We start from the raw sequence: 19036 nt of genomic DNA, 5'->3' as shown, positions 1-19036 counted from the left end.
GATTTTCTTTCTTTTTTTGGGTCACCCTGCCTCGGTGGGAGACGGCCGACTTGTTGAAAAAAAAAAAAAAAAAAAAAAAACTTCTAAACTGTTGTATTCTGGACACCTCTGCAAAAAGTGATTATGTGTGAATGAGGTGAAAGTGTTGAATGATGATGAAAGTATTTTCTTTTTGGGGATTATCTTTCTCTTTGGGTCACCCTGCCTCGGTGGGAGACGGCCGACTTGTTGAAAAAAAAATCATCATTGTTGTTGCATTTATGGCTCAGTACATAAGTTTGTGGATTTCTTGAAAGAACAGGCTGACTAGAATAACAAAATCCAAAGTTATATTATTGCTCTTATTCTTCTTCTCAACTTCCAAGAGAAGGCTGCAATTCAATGCACAGCAGAGGTAAACTAATTTACTACCAGAAATACTAACTAAAAAAATCACAAAAAGGTTAAGAATTAAAATAAAAAAAATTAGATTTTTATTTAGTGCTGACATCTAGGAACAACCATCACTAAAAAATGCTTCAATAAAAAATGTGTATCAAAAATGTGCCTTAAAAAATGTATGCATAGCAAAAATTTTTAATCTTGGCTCAATACAAAACACATTACAAAAAAAATAAAAATGGCAACTAATTCTAAACTTCAAAAGCAAATTTGTAACTATACACCTGAATTTTTAATTCTGTACAGTTAATTCAAATAAATAAAAAAATGATCTGGATAATGAATTGTACAACTTACCATACTAAAAACTATATATGGACTCTACAAATATATATAGATATATATAAAAAAAAAGCTACCTGAAGACTGCCCCCTACCCATATTTTTGACAAATTATAATTTGTACAAGATCAGTTTCATCTACAAAGCATACAAAAAAAAGTAATGTATTTTTATGTTCAACTCTTAGGAACGTTGTGCTAGAGTTTTGCTGCAGGCTGGAGTTCAGGAATAACGAGTCATATAGATATCTTCTTGTGCAAATTTTCAGCAAGCTTATCCATAAACTCGAATGTATTGAGGTAATCACTGCGAGTCACACTGAAAAGGATGGAAAAATTTATCATATTTACACAGTGTCTATTCCTCTAAGCAGAATGAGAACTATTTAAAGAAATGGGTAAGCTCAATGGAATATCGAGTTTGAAGTAATGGCTAAGAAAAATAAGAAATTTAGTTTGTTGTTAATCAGGACTGGCAATTGAAAACTTTTAAACAGTCAACTAGCCTATTCAGACCACACACAAATCTAAAATCTTCTATGTATATATACAGAGTTATATAGGTTGTAATCCTAATCTAATCTAATCAGGAGTGTTCATAGCACCTCAGTTCACATAACCCAATTTCAATGACATCTCTTAACTCATATCACTTGGCCACCTGCCTCAATCACACGATCTGTTGGGATATTGAGTAATAGCAAAAATTTGTGTAACCAAAGGATTTTCATTTTTATAATTACAATTACAGTAATATATTTATATTATCAGCACTCTGGAAACTTTAAAACAAAATATACTTTCTACTTACCTGGCCATTCCCTTGATGCAAATGGCCAAATCCTTGGTCATGGACCCTGATTCAATAGTATCCACACACACTTGCTCCAGAGATGTTGCATATCTAGCCAAGGGTTCATTATCATCGAGCTTTGCACGGTGGGCCAAACCACGAGTCCAAGCAAAGATTGAAGCTGTTGAGAAAAGTATTTTTATTGGTCAGGTTAAATAAAATAGGAAAACTTAATCTTTCAGGATTCAAAATACCTCACTTCACATTACACAGGTTTCACACTGTTTACTGGTGTTAGCTGGTCTAAAAAAAAAGTACAATTCTGACTACTAATTTAAGAAACACCTGGGGTAACGATTATGATCTATGAGTATGTACTGTATATATTTGTACAGTCAATTTCCAACAGGATGAAAACAAAATCTGCATTATAAAGAAACAAAAATGGAACCCAATGACAGAATTTTTTAATTGTCCTTCAACACATTAGTTGCATACAGTATTTTATATATCAAATTATATATGTGCAGTATGTATTTTAAGTTGAGTCCAGGATGTCAACACAATCAAAAAGGGTAAAAAAAAAATTTCTTAGGTTGTCATCTTACAAAAAAATCAATGTGTGTGTTCATGTTATAATATACAGGGTATCGTATATAATACTCTATTCATACATATTTTAGTCAGGATAAGATGGTGGAAAATATTTCAAAATGGCTCTGAACAGTTTATCACAACTGCACAAGTAAAATCATGTGAGTAACATCACTTTCAAAACACTTAGATCTCTTCGACACCCTTGCCTCATCTCCAGTATCAAGTACTGTACTAAAAAATACGAAGAAACCTTTCTGCTAGTTAAAGTTGGTGATTTTGAATAATAATTATAAGCATCAACACCATGTCTTTGCATATAATAACAGTGATTAAAATAGAGTACTACTGTACAGGTATTAAAATTCATACAATTCTTATGGAATCTATCTTATTCACTTATTCCTATACACAAGGCCAATTAATCTGTAAATAAAGTCCCAATATTTTAGATAGTAGTAGTCAGATATAATGTTGGTCTATCTGGTGCCTAGAATTTGAATTATTATAACTAAATAATGAATTAAAAATCAAAAGATGGCAATTAGAAGCCTTAGATCCACTAACATTATTTTATATTATGTAGCCAAGTGTGCTCTTGTTAACCCCCTTTCAGGGTCATATACCTAGGACTTTGTGTATCCAGGTCTTCACATTACTGTCCAGAGAATATATACTTGTATAGGGTTTGCAATAAGGTAATCATTTCTGTTATGAACATAGCCTGTATGTCAATGGGTTATGGAGCTCGTAACAAATGAATGGGATTATTACATCTAGGGGTCATCATACACCATACATCTTTCTTGTTTCTATTTTATTAATAACTTTAATAACCACTTAAATCATTTAATCCTTACAACCGACTTTCTCATATATTAAATACTATGAATATAACATTTATCACCCACCTCATTATCACATCAACTGTAATAAGTCAAGTACGTATTTACAAAGGGCTCTAGGCAGTTTCAGGACCCATCCTCAATGAGTCAAAAAAATATAGGTGTATGTACAGACAGGCATTTTTAAAAGCTCAAACACCACACTGATAGTGCTCCTCCATAGAGTTCATTCTGCAATAATTCCTTTTTCAGAACAGAGTCCATAAAAGGCATGACACTGAGGCTCGCTCACTTATTCTTACATTCCTTAAGAGTTTCTCAACTGCCCTCTCTGACCAAGATAAGCCCTTGCAATAAAATTCCTGGTAACTTCTAGGGAGGTGAAGGGTGGTTTAAAGCTGGATACTTCCCTAGACCCTTCCTGGACCAGTGGAAGGTATGATCTGAATAAGGTAAGGCTTTATCAGCCAACCCTGACTCGGTCAGAGCAGGGGTTGAGTAGCTCAACTCGCCTACTGGTGCTTAGCCAGGCCGCACCAACAGTTTAGAATAATTCAACAACCTACCTATGTACAGAGCTAAATAATTTACAGCCAGATAATATTACAAAGTTGAGTAAATCCCTTTTAGCTACTAACGAAAATGCTCCTGAATACAATATTAAGTGAAAAAGCCAAAATAACATGTAAAAATATATCATTGCCAAAATAACAAGTAGAGATTTCCTCCTTAAAATGAACAAAGGGTGTAACAATTTCAGAGGCAAAATAAAAAAAATCTGTACTATCAGTAATAATGAAATCATATCAAGATGCAGTAAGCCTAAAGTATGACCTGTGTAGGCATTTAGAAAGCATACCAAATTAAAAAAAAATACATAAAACTCAAATATAAAAATGCTGGCTCTTAAAAAGAATACATTAGTTCTTAAGAAAAAATAACTCCAACACTTCAGCTATAATTAAGATGAATCACAAGTGGAACCAACTCTATAAATTGTGTGAATTACTTTTAACAGGAAATGACTCCATAAAATTTGCAACTCTCAAAGTTGATAAACTTACCAATGGGATTGGTAGACGTCTCCTTGCCTTGCTGGTGTTGACGGTAATGACGTGTGACTGTGCCATGGGCAGCCTCTGACTCCAGGGTCTTGCCATCAGGGCACACCAGGACGGAGGTCATCATACCTAAGGAGCCTAACGGGAAACAACACTTATTGTTTGTGGCCTTCATTTACACTACATAATCTAGAACATTTTCCCACAGCATCTGAATTTAACACAAAATGCCTCCAACCTTAAAATTTTAATCCAATTTTGTTGTGGATTTTATTTCACTCCCTTAAAAATGAGTCATGTGAAGGAATAAGCCATCCCAAATATGGTACAGTAGTACTTGGTAACAACACTTGTATTGATGTCAATTATATTGATACCTTCAAAAGTGTAATGAAAGTTACAATATCTCAACCAGTTTGATAAATGTTTCAATCCATATTTGCATACATTTTGAAGTGGTATAACATATACAAAAGCAATTTCCAAAAATGTGACAAAAACTATAAATGGAGGCTTACCAAATCCTTGAGCCACAGAATCTGACTGGACATCCCCGTCATAGTTTTTGCAGGCCCACACAAAGCCCCCTTCACTTTTCATAGCTTGTGCAACCATATCATCAATGAGTCTATGTTCATACCAGATTTCTGCAGCCTCAAATTTGGCCTTGTATTCGCTGAAATTAGGTTCACTTATGATAAGACATTTCCTACTGAATTTAGACTTATGATAAGACATTTCCTGTTAAATTTATACCAATCTAATAAAGTACTAGAAGACTGGTAAGATTGGAGATGAAAGATCTGGATAGGATATGGAATTTCTATTTTAGATAAAATTAGTTTTCAAGAGTAGATAGGTTGATGGGTGATGAAAATGTGGCCCATAAACAATGGATTTAGAATTTAGAATCTAATGTGTGTTAAGTTGCTTTCAAGAACAATGGACATGTTTAAGTATCTCTATGTTTACAATCAATGCCAAATGGAAAGGATAAGATGTGAGAATCAAATGGTAGGGCTCATTTGCAATGCATACTGAAAGACAGATTACAATATAAAATGGTAAGGGAGATATGGTGGAAATCACCCTTTGAAAATCAGTACTGAATGACCCTTTTGGTTTTAGTGCTTAAGTTTATTATAAAAACAACCCTCTGGAAATACATTCAGAAACAAGCTAACTAAAGCAGAGAAAGTGGAGCCACCACTGTGCACATTAATAATAATGAGAGATAGGAAATGATCAAAGCAGGAAAGTGAATCATCAGAGAAAAAGGGGCAGACTTGTACCATAGAAATTTCCCACTACAAAGGCCTGAATGTGCAGACTGCTGGGAGGTAATGATAGCAAGGAAAGGCAACAATGGAAACTGCTGTACATGCTATCATCTATGAGAATTCAATTGGTCATAAAATCATGAAGAACATGGAAACCCAGGGATCCCACAAACAAGGGACATTATGACTGAATACAGGCTATGGACTGGATAACATGACCTCCCAGACAAATGTAATCATTAATTATTAATAACTGGCCCAGACAGAACACCGATCCTTGCAGAGGTAAACTAATTTGAAAGATCAATTGGATTTTGTTCTGCAAACCACAAGAACTTACTTATCATATATCTCCTGGAAAATATCCTTGAAGCGGCCATCGTATTTCTTGAGAATAGTGTTTTTAGTAGACAAATACAAGGGTAACTTGCGATCCAGTGCATACACCATTGATGCATGGGCAAATCCTCTGCAAGAGTATGGTAGTCCCAAATTAAATGTAAAATAAATACATACTAATAATTTATACAGTATAATTAATCTTTTTCTGTCTCATAAACACGCTAAGATAACAGGGATATCTTGCTACTCCTACTTACACTTTGGTCACACTTCACAGACACGCACATGCATATATATATATACATACATCTAGGTTTTTCTCCTTTTTCTAAATAGCTCTTGTTCTTTTTTATTTCTTCTATTGTCCATGGGGAAGTGGAAAAGAATCTTTCCTCCGTAAGCCATGCGTGTCGTATGAGGCGACTAAAATGCCGGGAGCAATGGGCTAGTAACCCCTTCTCCTGTATACAATTACTAAAAAAGAGAAGAAGAAAAACTTTATAAAACTGGGTTGCTTAAATGTGCGTGGATGTAGTGCGGATGACAAGAAACAGATGATTGCTGATGTTATGAATGAAAAGAAGTTGGATGTCCTGGCCCTAAGCGAAACAAAGCTGAAGGGGGTAGGAGAGTTTCAGTGGGGGGAAATAAATGGGATTAAATCTGGAGTATCTGAGAGAGTTAGAGCAAAGGAAGGGGTAGCAGTAATGTTAAATGATCAGTTATGGAAGGAGAAAAGAGAATATGAATGTGTAAATTCAAGAATTATGTGGATTAAAGTAAAGGTTGGATGCGAGAAGTGGGTCATAATAAGCGTGTATGCACCTGGAGAAGAGAGGAATGCAGAGGAGAGAGAGAGATTTTGGGAGATGTTAAGTGAATGTATAGGAGCCTTTGAACCAAGTGAGAGAGTAATTGTGGTAGGGGACTTGAATGCTAAAGTAGGAGAAACTTTTAGAGAGGGTGTGGTAGGTAAGTTTGGGGTGCCAGGTGTAAATGATAATGGGAGCCCTTTGATTGAACTTTGTATAGAAAGGGGTTTAGTTATAGGTAATACATATTTTAAGAAAAAGAGGATAAATAAGTATACACGATATGATGTAGGGCGAAATGACAGTAGTTTGTTGGATTATGTATTGGTAGATAAAAGACTGTTGAGTAGACTTCAGGATGTACATGTTTATAGAGGGGCCACAGATATATCAGATCACTTTCTAGTTGTAGCTACACTGAGAGTAAAAGGTAGATGGGATACAAGGAGAATAGAAGCATCAGGGAAGAGAGAGGTGAAGGTTTATAAACTAAAAGAGGAGGCAGTTAGGGTAAGATATAAACAGCTATTGGAGGATAGATGGGCTAATGAGAGCATAGGCAATGGGGTCGAAGAGGTATGGGGTAGGTTTAAAAATGTAGTGTTAGAGTGTTCAGCAGAAGTTTGTGGTTACAGGAAAGTGGGTGCAGGAGGGAAGAGGAGCGATTGGTGGAATGATGATGTAAAGAGAGTAGTAAGGGAGAAAAAGTTAGCATATGAGAAGTTTTTACAAAGTAGAAGTGATGCAAGGAGGGAAGAGTATATGGAGAAAAAGAGAGAAGTTAAGAGAGTGGTGAAGCAATGTAAAAAGAGAGCAAATGAGAGAGTGGGTGAGATGTTATCAACAAATTTTGTTGAAAATAAGAAAAAGTTTTGGAGTGAGATTAACAAGTTAAGAAAGCCTAGAGAACAAATGGATTTGTCAGTTAAAAATAGGAGAGGAGAGTTATTAAATGGAGAGGTAGAGGTATTGGGAAGATGGAAGGAATATTTTGAGGAATTGTTAAATGTTGATGAAGATAGGGAAGCTGTGATTTCGTGTATAGGGCAAGGAGGAATAACATCTTGTAGGAGTGAGGAAGAGCCAGTTGTGAGTGTGGGGGAAGTTCGTGAGGCAGTAGGTAAAATGAAGCGGCCATCGTATTTCTTGAGAATAGTGTTTTTAGTAGACAAATACAAGGGTAACTTGCGATCCAGTGCATACACCATTGATGCATGGGCAAATCCTCTGCAAGAGTATGGTAGTCCCAAATTAAATGTAAAATAAATACATACTAATAATTTATACAGTATAATTAATCTTTTTCTGTCTCATAAACACGCTAAGATAACAGGGATATCTTGCTACTCCTACTTACACTTTGGTCACACTTCACAGACACGCACATGCATATATATATATACATACATCTAGGTTTTTCTCCTTTTTCTAAATAGCTCTTGTTCTTTTTTATTTCTTCTATTGTCCATGGGGAAGTGGAAAAGAATCTTTCCTCCGTAAGCCATGCGTGTCGTATGAGGCGACTAAAATGCCGGGAGCAATGGGCTAGTAACCCCTTCTCCTGTATACAATTACTAAAAAAGAGAAGAAGAAAAACTTTATAAAACTGGGTTGCTTAAATGTGCGTGGATGTAGTGCGGATGACAAGAAACAGATGATTGCTGATGTTATGAATGAAAAGAAGTTGGATGTCCTGGCCCTAAGCGAAACAAAGCTGAAGGGGGTAGGAGAGTTTCAGTGGGGGGAAATAAATGGGATTAAATCTGGAGTATCTGAGAGAGTTAGAGCAAAGGAAGGGGTAGCAGTAATGTTAAATGATCAGTTATGGAAGGAGAAAAGAGAATATGAATGTGTAAATTCAAGAATTATGTGGATTAAAGTAAAGGTTGGATGCGAGAAGTGGGTCATAATAAGCGTGTATGCACCTGGAGAAGAGAGGAATGCAGAGGAGAGAGAGAGATTTTGGGAGATGTTAAGTGAATGTATAGGAGCCTTTGAACCAAGTGAGAGAGTAATTGTGGTAGGGGACTTGAATGCTAAAGTAGGAGAAACTTTTAGAGAGGGTGTGGTAGGTAAGTTTGGGGTGCCAGGTGTAAATGATAATGGGAGCCCTTTGATTGAACTTTGTATAGAAAGGGGTTTAGTTATAGGTAATACATATTTTAAGAAAAAGAGGATAAATAAGTATACACGATATGATGTAGGGCGAAATGACAGTAGTTTGTTGGATTATGTATTGGTAGATAAAAGACTGTTGAGTAGACTTCAGGATGTACATGTTTATAGAGGGGCCACAGATATATCAGATCACTTTCTAGTTGTAGCTACACTGAGAGTAAAAGGTAGATGGGATACAAGGAGAATAGAAGCATCAGGGAAGAGAGAGGTGAAGGTTTATAAACTAAAAGAGGAGGCAGTTAGGGTAAGATATAAACAGCTATTGGAGGATAGATGGGCTAATGAGAGCATAGGCAATGGGGTCGAAGAGGTATGGGGTAGGTTTAAAAATGTAGTGTTAGAGTGTTCAGCAGAAGTTTGTGGTTACAGGAAAGTGGGTGCAGGAGGGAAGAGGAGCGATTGGTGGAATGATGATGTAAAGAGAGTAGTAAGGGAGAAAAAGTTAGCATATGAGAAGTTTTTACAAAGTAGAAGTGATGCAAGGAGGGAAGAGTATATGGAGAAAAAGAGAGAAGTTAAGAGAGTGGTGAAGCAATGTAAAAAGAGAGCAAATGAGAGAGTGGGTGAGATGTTATCAACAAATTTTGTTGAAAATAAGAAAAAGTTTTGGAGTGAGATTAACAAGTTAAGAAAGCCTAGAGAACAAATGGATTTGTCAGTTAAAAATAGGAGAGGAGAGTTATTAAATGGAGAGGTAGAGGTATTGGGAAGATGGAAGGAATATTTTGAGGAATTGTTAAATGTTGATGAAGATAGGGAAGCTGTGATTTCGTGTATAGGGCAAGGAGGAATAACATCTTGTAGGAGTGAGGAAGAGCCAGTTGTGAGTGTGGGGGAAGTTCGTGAGGCAGTAGGTAAAATGAAAGGGGGTACGGCAGCCGGGATTGATGGGATAAAGATAGAAATGTTAAAAGCAGGTGGGGATATAGTTTTGGAGTGGTTGGTGCAATTATTTAATAAATGTATGGAAGAGGGTAAGGTACCTAGGGATTGGCAGAGAGCATGCATAGTTCCTTTGTATAAAGGCAAAGGGGATAAAAGAGAGTGCAAAAATTATAGGGGGATAAGTCTGTTGAGTGTACCTGGTAAAGTGTATGGTAGAGTTATAATTGAAAGAATTAAGAGTAAGACGGAGAATAGGATAGCAGATGAACAAGGAGGCTTTAGGAAAGGTAGGGGGTGTGTGGACCAGGTGTTTACAGTGAAACATATAAGTGAACAGTATTTAGATAAGGCTAAAGAGGTCTTTGTGGCATTTATGGATTTGGAAAAGGCGTATGACAGGGTGGATAGGGGGGCAATGTGGCAGATGTTGCAAGTGTATGGTGTAGGAGGTAGGTTACTGAAAGCAGTGAAGAGTTTTTACGAGGATAGTGAGGCTCAAGTTAGAGTATGTAGGAAAGAGGGAAATTTTTTCCCAGTAAAAGTAGGCCTTAGACAAGGATGTGTGATGTCACCGTGGTTGTTTAATATATTTATAGATGGGGTTGTAAGAGAAGTAAATGCGAGGGTCTTGGCAAGAGGCGTGGAGTTAAAAGATAAAGAATCATACACAAAGTGGGAGTTGTCACAGCTGCTCTTTGCCGATGACACTGTGCTCTTGGGAGATTCTGAAGAGAAGTTGCAGAGATTGGTGGATGAATTTGGTAGGGTGTGCAAAAGAAGAAAATTAAAGGTGAATACAGGAAAGAGTAAGGTTATGAGGATAACAAAAAGATTAGGTGATGAAAGATTGAATATCAGATTGGAGGGAGAGAGTATGGAGGAGGTGAACGTATTCAGATATTTGGGAGTGGACGTGTCAGCGGATGGGTCTATGAAAGATGAGGTGAATCATAGAATTGATGAGGGAAAAAGAGTGAGTGGTGCACTTAGGAGTCTGTGGAGACAAAGAACTTTGTCCTTGGAGGCAAAGAGGGGAATGTATGAGAGTATAGTTTTACCAACGCTCTTATATGGGTGTGAAGCGTGGGTGATGAATGTTGCAGCGAGGAGAAGGCTGGAGGCAGTGGAGATGTCATGTCTGAGGGCAATGTGTGGTGTGAATATAATGCAGAGAATTCGTAGTTTGGAAGTTAGGAGGAGGTGCGGGATTACCAAAACTGTTGTCCAGAGGGCTGAGGAAGGGTTGTTGAGGTGGTTCGGACATGTAGAGAGAATGGAGCGAAACAGAATGACTTCAAGAGTGTATCAGTCTGTAGTGGAAGGAAGGCGGGGTAGGGGTCGGCCTAGGAAGGGTTGGAGGGAGGGGGTAAAGGAGGTTTTGTGTGCGAGGGGCTTGGACTTCCAGCAGGCGTGCGTGAGCGTGTTTGATAGGAGTGAATGGAGACAAATGGTTTTTAATACTTGACGTGCTGTTGGAGTGTGAGCAAAGTAACATTTATGAAGGGATTCAGGGAAACCGGCAGGCCGGACTTGAGTCCTGGAGATGGGAAGTACAGTGCCTGCACTCTGAAGGAGGGGTGTTAATGTTGCAGTTTAAAAACTGTAGTGTAAAGCACCCTTCTGGCAAGACAGTGATGGAGTGAATGATGGTGAAAGTTTTTCTTTTTCGGGCCACCCTGCCTTGGTGGGAATCGGCCGGTGTGATAATAAAAAAAAAAAAAAAATAATTAATCTTCCAGTAATTTGCACCAATCATATTGTATCTTATTGATTTTTAAGCAGCAATATCATGAGGTAATAAAAGCAGTATAAATATTGTGCATTAGAATAATATCAAATTAACACAAGTAATCTCAAAATCTTACCAAACATTGCAAGCACTTACGTAATTGACTCATCAGTGTTGAACATTCCCAAGGCAATTCCAGCACCCTCAAAGTTGTGGATGACATGTTGAACGGAATCATTACCATCTGAGGAAATCCACTTGATCTCTAACTTTCCAGCACCAGGTACCACAAAGTCAACAGCTTTGTACTGTGGAAGGTGTAAAGCTGCTGAACAACTTGAAACCACATTTCCTTACAAAATACAGTGTGCAATACTCTAAATTCAAAGTTTATTTAGTACTCTAGGGAAATGTGCCTGAATACCAGGGATACAGTGTATATACGGTACATGAAGGTGTGATTATTATAATGCAATACCCCTGGCTGCCTTCAAGAGAGAGCTGGACAGATACCTAAAGTCAGTGCCGGATCAGCCGGGCTGTGGCTAGTACGTTGGACTGCGTGCAGCCAGCAGTAACAGCCTGGTTGATCAGGCCCTGATCCACCGGGAGGCCTGGTTATGGACCGGGCCGCGGGGGCGTTGATCCCCGGAATAACCTCCAGGTAAACTCCAGGTAATACAGTATTTATGGACCAATAAAATGAAGATAGCTATGATCCAGGTGTATACAACATTAACACATTTTTGTTATGTGATGTAAAATTTTTAAGGGAATGAATCAAAAAACTAGTAGGTCTCTTTCAAATAGCCAAAGGATACATTGGAGTCACCATATTACTAAAATCTCATTTCATAAAGGAAAAATTTACCCATATCTCCTGAAAATGCAAAACTTTCCTTCCTTCCTTCACCCATTAAGATAAATAAGATGATTAAAATACTGAAACTCCTAAATTCATAACCACATCCAAAACTGATCTACTGTTGCATGTGAGACCTGATTTTTACTTTTTGCATGTGCTTGATTTTCCTCTTCAATGGATGGTTGCCTGGAAAGTGCATGATAAGAATTCAATAAATTAATTATTCTTACCTGGTCAGCATGAGCATGACGGCCGATAATAATTGGTTTCTGCCATCCTGGGACAAGACGAGGTATATTCTGGCATATAATAGCTTCTCTGAACACTGTGCCACCAAGGATATTACGTATAGTGCCATTAGGTGACTTCCACATCTTCTTTAAATTGAACTCTGAAAGAACACACTTAAGAAATTATTTAACATACATGTTATGAATCCATCGAAGAAAATCATTCAATAATAATAATACTAAACAGTATCAGTAAAACATTTTGAAATTCTTTTTTGTCTGTCTGTAACACAGTAGCATCCTCCACTGCATCATCCATCATTTAATGCTAACATGTTTCAGAGAAACAGGCCTTACAGGAACTACATGGTACTATAGTGATATACAGCAATTACTACATAAAATAAACGAAATGCAAGAAAACAAAAGGATGTTCTCACAAGGCATATAAAACAGGTGGCAAACATGTTAATGATTCTTTATAAGAGAGGAGCAAGGGATATAATCAATACCTTCCACCCTCTTTTCATCAGGTGTAATTGTGGCACACTTGACGCCTACGCTGTATTTCTTGATGGCATGTGCACAGTCAATCGTGACCTGGTCGTTAGTGGCATCACGGTTTTCAATACCCAGATCGTAAGTATGAAGTTCAATATCCAAGAAAGGTAGGATAAGCTTTTGCTTGATTATGTCCCAGATGATACGGGTCATCTCATCACCAAGCACCTCCACCACTGGGCCACCTGAGCATACATCAAATATAAGCGAGTTGATAAACCATTCAAACTTGCATTGTATACCATTATTAATAAAATATTAAAGAAAGATATCTGAAAATATTTTTTTCCATTCCTTTCTTCCAAATCTTATGACCTTAGATAATAAAATACTGTATTAATATAGTACAGTACATATAAATTGGTTCTTATTACTAATATTATATTTACAAGGAAGCACCAAACCCATAAGATTATACAACATTTGAGAACCGAGAGATAATCAGGTATGATCCAAGGAATGGGAGAGTAGCTCCAATTCCTTGAATCAAGGAGTCCTTTAGCAATATCAAAGTAAACATTCAAAGGGTTCAAATGCCATTAAATTTAATTTTACTTGGAAAGAAAACTGATGAGATGGAGGTGAACCAATATTTTTTGGGAATGAATGCACTATTTATTAGCCTCACAAACTGTAAATAATGAACTGTGCAATACAGTAAGCTTCATTCAGCTTCATGTAAATAATGACTGCATACACAATTTAGTAAATTACACAGATTTAACTCAAGATAAAACACACACACACACACACACAAATGCAACTTTCCATTAGGGTAAATATACTGTACCACTAAACAGACTTCTTACATACATAATATGCTTGTGTATGTAACAATACTATAAAATACCGTACTTACTCCATTACAGGCAAGCCCCGCTTTACAGCATTTTTGCTAATACAGCAGTTTTCAATTATACCCATTCTTCATTTATTCTAACTTCCTACAGTAAATATATTCACCACTCACTATAAGCTAAGGATGAAAACATTTTAAGGTAAGTAATGTGTGTGTAATGTATATGGATTTTTTAAGCCTAGTTATATTGCTCACTTAATATATGACAGTGTAGATATGTTATCAGGCTTTTATATGCATTTTCAAGTGAAAAAAGGCTACAAGTTACTTTACGGCAATTTTTCGTTTTACAGCGTTAGCCCAGAACCTAACCTGCTGTATAACCAGGGCCCTCCTGCAATTGTTTTATGCGATGGTAGAATTACCGGTCTTTTTTTTTTCTGTTTCATAAACATGCTACTTCTACTTACACTTAGTTCATACTACACATCCACATATATGCATGCACACCCATCTGAGTTTTCTTCTATTTTCTTAATAGTTCTTGTTTTTTATTTCCTTTCATCTTCATGGGTAAGTGAAAAAGAATCCTTCCTCCGTAAGCCATACATGTTGTAAATGTTGAGTAAAATGCTGAGAGCAAGGGGCTAGTAACCACTTCTGTATAAATTACTACATGTTAAAAGAAAAACTTTCATGGGAGGGTAACCTAAGAAGAAAAATTTTCACTTTTCTTTCTCGGTCACCCTGCCTCAGTGGCAGACAGCCAGTGAGTTGAAAAAAAAGAATTTAACAATACTGAATTTAATGTAAAATAATATATAAAATGATAGCTCCTTTAACTTTACATACAAAATTTACAAAGCATAGGCAGTAATTCTGGTTAATGTATAGTAACTAATCTATAATAAAGAAGTCAAATAAAAGATCCAGTATGCTTGATAGCCACAGGGCTTTTAGTCAAGAGTCTAAGAATTTTAAATAATCATGACTATTGTCAAGATAAGTCCCAGAATCACCTACCAGATAACTCCTGGACTTTGGTCCAGTGCAGTGTTGTCAATAGTTTATTCTAAGTCTGGTGATGTAAAGGTAATGTAACATTACAGATAGTTCCTGAATCTTGGCCCAATGTAGTTTTGGGCATGCTATCAATAGCCTTTTACAAGTCCAGTGACATCATGGTAGCACTTGAAATGTGTCAAATTTGATGCCGCCATTCATTAAGAATTCACTGAACACTAAACTGTTCCGTGATTGCTGGATTTCATTTTGCTCATTCTGTTATCATTAAAGGTTCTATCTTCCATTAATATATGGGCTTTATCAGGCATTTTTCTTAAGTAAAAGAATACCTTGCATTTATACCAATTTCATTAGATCTGAATGTAAGTAATTAAGATGGACCTTGATATATTGCATATAAGGGCTGGAGAGGAAGATTATACACCACAAGATTATACAAGAGCAGAAGACCTCGGTCACATTACCAAAATCTCCAGTGTTATGAATGGTTTTGAAAACTGACAAGTTGAAGATTGAGACACTTATGCAACATATGGGAATCTTTATTGAGGAAATGTTTTGCCACACAGTGGCTTCATCAGTCCAATACAAAGAAGAAAGGTGTAAGGAGAGGAGAGTTTTGAGGTAATCAGTCCCTCAGCCTGGAGTCGATGTTCTCAGTCTATCAATCTTGTAGAATGTACAGCATAGGGCCGTGGACGTGGCTTATATACTGTAGTCAGGTGAGGCGAAGCAGGAGGAGGTGGGGTCACAGTGGTACCATCCACTAGTCGAAGTAGGTCTTCGTCCAAAGGTTGGACAAGTTTTGAAGAATTCTTTGTATCAAGATCCCATGATGATGCAGTGTCTGACAGTTGTAATGAATGGTTTTGAAAACCAACAAGTTGAAGATTGAGACACGTATGCAGCATATGGGAATCTTTATTGAGGAAACATTTTGCCACACAGTGGCTTCACAAGTCCACGTCTATGGCCCTATGCTGTACATTCTACAAGATTGATGGAATGAGCACATCGACTTCAGGCTGAGGGACTGATTACCTCAAAACTCTCCTCTCCTTACACCTTTCTTGTTTGTATTGGACTGATGAAGCCACTGTGTGGCAAAACTTTTCCTCAATAAAGATTCTCATATGTTGCATAAGTGTCTCAATCTTCAAAATCTCCAGTGGCAAATCATATGAGTAAGACTCACGTCAATAAACACTTGTCCTATTTCTTGAAGAATCTTACCTAACCAAACCTTACCAGTGAATCATGGTGTCCCTAGCCAAGAGCAAAACTTTCTTTATTTTGATTTATTTATTATTTCGACATGATACATAGTTGTACAAAGAAATATAGTGATTGGGTGTACATGCCAAAAGCTCCTTGTATGCAGAGCATTATGGGCAGGCTTAAAATTAACCTAAGATTAACTAAGCAATGATATATTCAGTGATAAGAATTACAGTAAACAAATTACATGTACAACATGAAGTACAAATGAGTATTTCAAATAAGAATCATTAAAGTTGTACAAATCTGTAGCATAACAACGTATAATATAATCGAATCAAATCGAGTAAAATCAATGATTTGTAGTGCAGAAACAGGTCATATGGTCATTAGAGTTACTGTGCATTCAAGAGAATGGAGTATTCTATTAGGCAATGTAGTTAAAAAAAATAGTTTGATAGGGTCACAGGTTTCACATTTATGAGATACAGTTATTCAGTATTTATTTAGTTGTGATCACCCATTTAATCAATGACCAAAGAAGTTCAGCCAAAGTAACACACACAATCATCCATAGTGCCACACCTCTTATCAGACAGTGACTGCCCTATTGCTCTTATCTCTATATAACCCAAGACAATGCTTGTGAACTTTGTCCAAAAGGTATCAAGAGCGTTCAAGGGTTACTAAGACTATATGGTTGCCATGTAAATAACCTTAACAAATTGTTCATTACATGGCTACTGGGCAGAGACATGTTTTGCATTATCTTTAGTAAAAGTATTTGTTGAGCATAAAGCCAGCAAATGTCTAAAGATTAAAAAAAAAAATGACCACAAAAGAAGCATATCTATTATATAGCACAACTGTATTTAGCTTTGCTGGGTAATCTTTGATTAAATTTTCACAATTATCACAACCGCTGGTAAACATATGGTAGTTAGTTCTTGCTCATCAAATTTATCAAACTGAGAGAAAAAAAAAAGGTTTATAGTAACATGTGCTTAATGTAAATCGAACATATGTAAATTTGACCTGAAAAAACTTACCAATTCCCCCATCTAAATGTTTCCTGATAGAGGCCTGAGCCTAATAGTTTAAAATACAAAGTCCTACATTTATATTATTAGCTGCAAAAATGCAACCCATTTGATTCCCGATATCAGCATTCATACTTAATATATTCTTTGTCAAAGTTACGTAACTTTAATACATTTAGCAAGTTACGTAACGTTAATACAAACAAGCAATACCTCCAGAAAACTTCAGTGTCAAATACTACTATGGTTGGAACAATTCAAAAGATATCTCGGTATTTTTTTTACTGCGAAGAGACTACGCCCAAATAGAAGCCTTCAAAGTGAGCCAAAGCACATCTCCAACTACACATTACACGAACTATTTAAAGAAATCTCGTACTTACACGCAATTTTCCCCATGTTTCACAGCACCTCTGCCACACACAGCTGACAGTCTCAGAGTACACAGCTGAGTGTCGTGTCGTCTGTCACTCTGAATTATCGCATGAAAAGTAGAAAACTAACGTACTTTTCATGGCACTTGTCGTACATAAACCATTTAGCTAAAAAATCTAAGTAACTCGTTGTATTTCAGTCCTATCATAGAATGTCTCACGAAACGTACAGTCGTTGGATGTTAAGAAGTGGATCCCCAAATTCGCCGGATTAGATTAGTTATTTCTGGTCGTCGATGCTAGTCAACTTCATTCATTTTTTTTATTTTTGTTGTGTACAGTATACAAACTATAGTTTACATGTAATAAAGTTTTGCTAAGCACAATAACAGAAAGTAGCATGTATGAGCCCTACAGTGATTGGCAGCTGAGTTTACCTGGAGAGAGTTCCGGGGGTCAACGCCCCCGCGGCCCGGTCTGTGACCAGGCCTCCTGGTGGATCAGAGCCTGATCAATCAGTCTGTTGCTGCTGGCTGCACGCAAACCAACGTACGAGCCACAGCCCGGCTGGTCAGGAACCGACTTTAGGTGCTTGTCCAGTGCCAGCTTGAAGACTGCCAGGGGTCTGTTGGTAATCCCCCTTATGTATGCTGGGAGGCAGTTGAACAGTCTCGGGCCCCTGACACTTATTGTATGGTCTCTTAACGTGCTAGTGACACCCCTGCTTTTCATTGGGGGGATGTTGCATCGTCTGCCAAATCTTTTGCTTTCGTAGTGAGTGATTTTCGTGTGCAAGTTCGGTACTAGTCCCTCTAGGATTTTCCAGGTGTATATAATCATGTATCTCTTCCGCCTGCGTTCCAGGGAATACAGGTTTAGGAACCTCAAGCGCTCCCAGTAATTGAGGTGTTTTATCTCCGTTATGCGCGCCGTGAAGGTTCTCTGTACATTTTCTAGGTCAGCAATTTCACCTGCCTTGAAAGGTGCTGTTAGTGTGCAGCAATATTCCAGCCTAGATAGAACAAGTGACCTGAAGAGTGTCATCATGGGCTTGGTCTCCCTAGTTTTGAAGGTTCTCATTATCCATCCTGTCATTTTTCTAGCAGATGCGATTGATACAATGTTATGGTCCTTGAAGGTGAGATCCTCCGACATGATCACTCCCAGGTCTTTGACGTTGGTGTTTCGCTCTATTTTGTGGCCAGAATTTGTTTTGTACTCTGATGAAGATTTAATTTCCTCGTGTTTACCATATCTGAGTAATTGAAATTTCTCATCGTTGAACTTCATATTGTTTTCTGCAGCCCACTGAAAGATTTGGTTGATGTCCGCCTGGAGCCTTGCAGTGTCTGCAATGGAAGATACTGTCATGCAGATTCGGGTGTCATCTGCAAAGGAAGACACGGTGCTGTGGCTGACATCCTTGTCTATGTCGGATATGAGGATGAGGAACACGATGGGAGCGAGTACTGTGCCTTGTGGAACAGAGCTTTTCACCGTAGCTGCCTCGGACTTTACTCTGTTGACTACTACTCTTTGTGTTCTGTTTGTGAGGAAATTATAGATCCATCGACCGACTTTTCCTGTTATTCCTTTAGCACGCATTTTGTGCGCTATTACGCCATGGTCACACTTGTCGAAGGCTTTTGCAAAGTCTGTATATATTACATCTGCATTCTTTT

The 19036-nt window shown here is 37.4% G+C and overlaps 1 protein-coding gene across 2 annotated transcripts; it reads right to left on the bottom strand.

Annotated features, from left to right (window-relative positions):
• Window positions 1–460: 460 nt before the first annotated feature.
• Window positions 461–17502, bottom strand: Idh (isocitrate dehydrogenase [NADP] cytoplasmic). 2 transcript variants are annotated; one of them, XM_053777584.2, is made up of 9 exons: window positions 17364–17502; window positions 12849–13082; window positions 12337–12497; window positions 11398–11549; window positions 5636–5764; window positions 4534–4691; window positions 4019–4153; window positions 1534–1696; window positions 461–1041 (listed from the first exon to the last, which is right to left on the bottom strand). In XM_053777584.2, exons 1-9 carry the CDS (start codon window positions 17377–17379, stop codon window positions 960–962), a joined length of 1230 nt encoding a protein of 409 aa, XP_053633559.1. In that variant the 5' UTR covers window positions 17380–17502; the 3' UTR covers window positions 461–959. The 2 variants fall into 2 exon arrangements, with proteins under 2 accessions (XP_053633559.1, XP_069942290.1); XM_070086189.1 differs by lacking the exons at window positions 461–1041; window positions 1534–1696; window positions 4019–4153; window positions 4534–4691; window positions 5636–5764 and adding an exon at window positions 7064–7676.
• Between the last annotated feature and the right edge of the window lie 1534 nt (window positions 17503–19036).

This window comes from Cherax quadricarinatus, chromosome 18 (genome assembly GCF_038502225.1).
Source record: "Cherax quadricarinatus isolate ZL_2023a chromosome 18, ASM3850222v1, whole genome shotgun sequence".
Classification (NCBI taxonomy): domain Eukaryota; kingdom Metazoa; phylum Arthropoda; class Malacostraca; order Decapoda; family Parastacidae; genus Cherax; species Cherax quadricarinatus.
Note: the sequence above shows the minus strand (reverse complement) of the source record. Positions and strands in the feature narration are given on the sequence as shown.

Coding starts and splice junctions, on each gene's coding strand:
- Idh (XM_053777584.2), bottom strand. Junction 12,498..12,848: donor TGATGAAAAGAGGGTGGAAG/GTATTGATTATA, acceptor GTGTTCTTTCAG/AGTTCAATTTAAAGAAGATG. Junction 11,550..12,336: donor GTCATGCTCATGCTGACCAG/GTAAGAATAATT, acceptor CACCTTCCACAG/TACAAAGCTGTTGACTTTGT.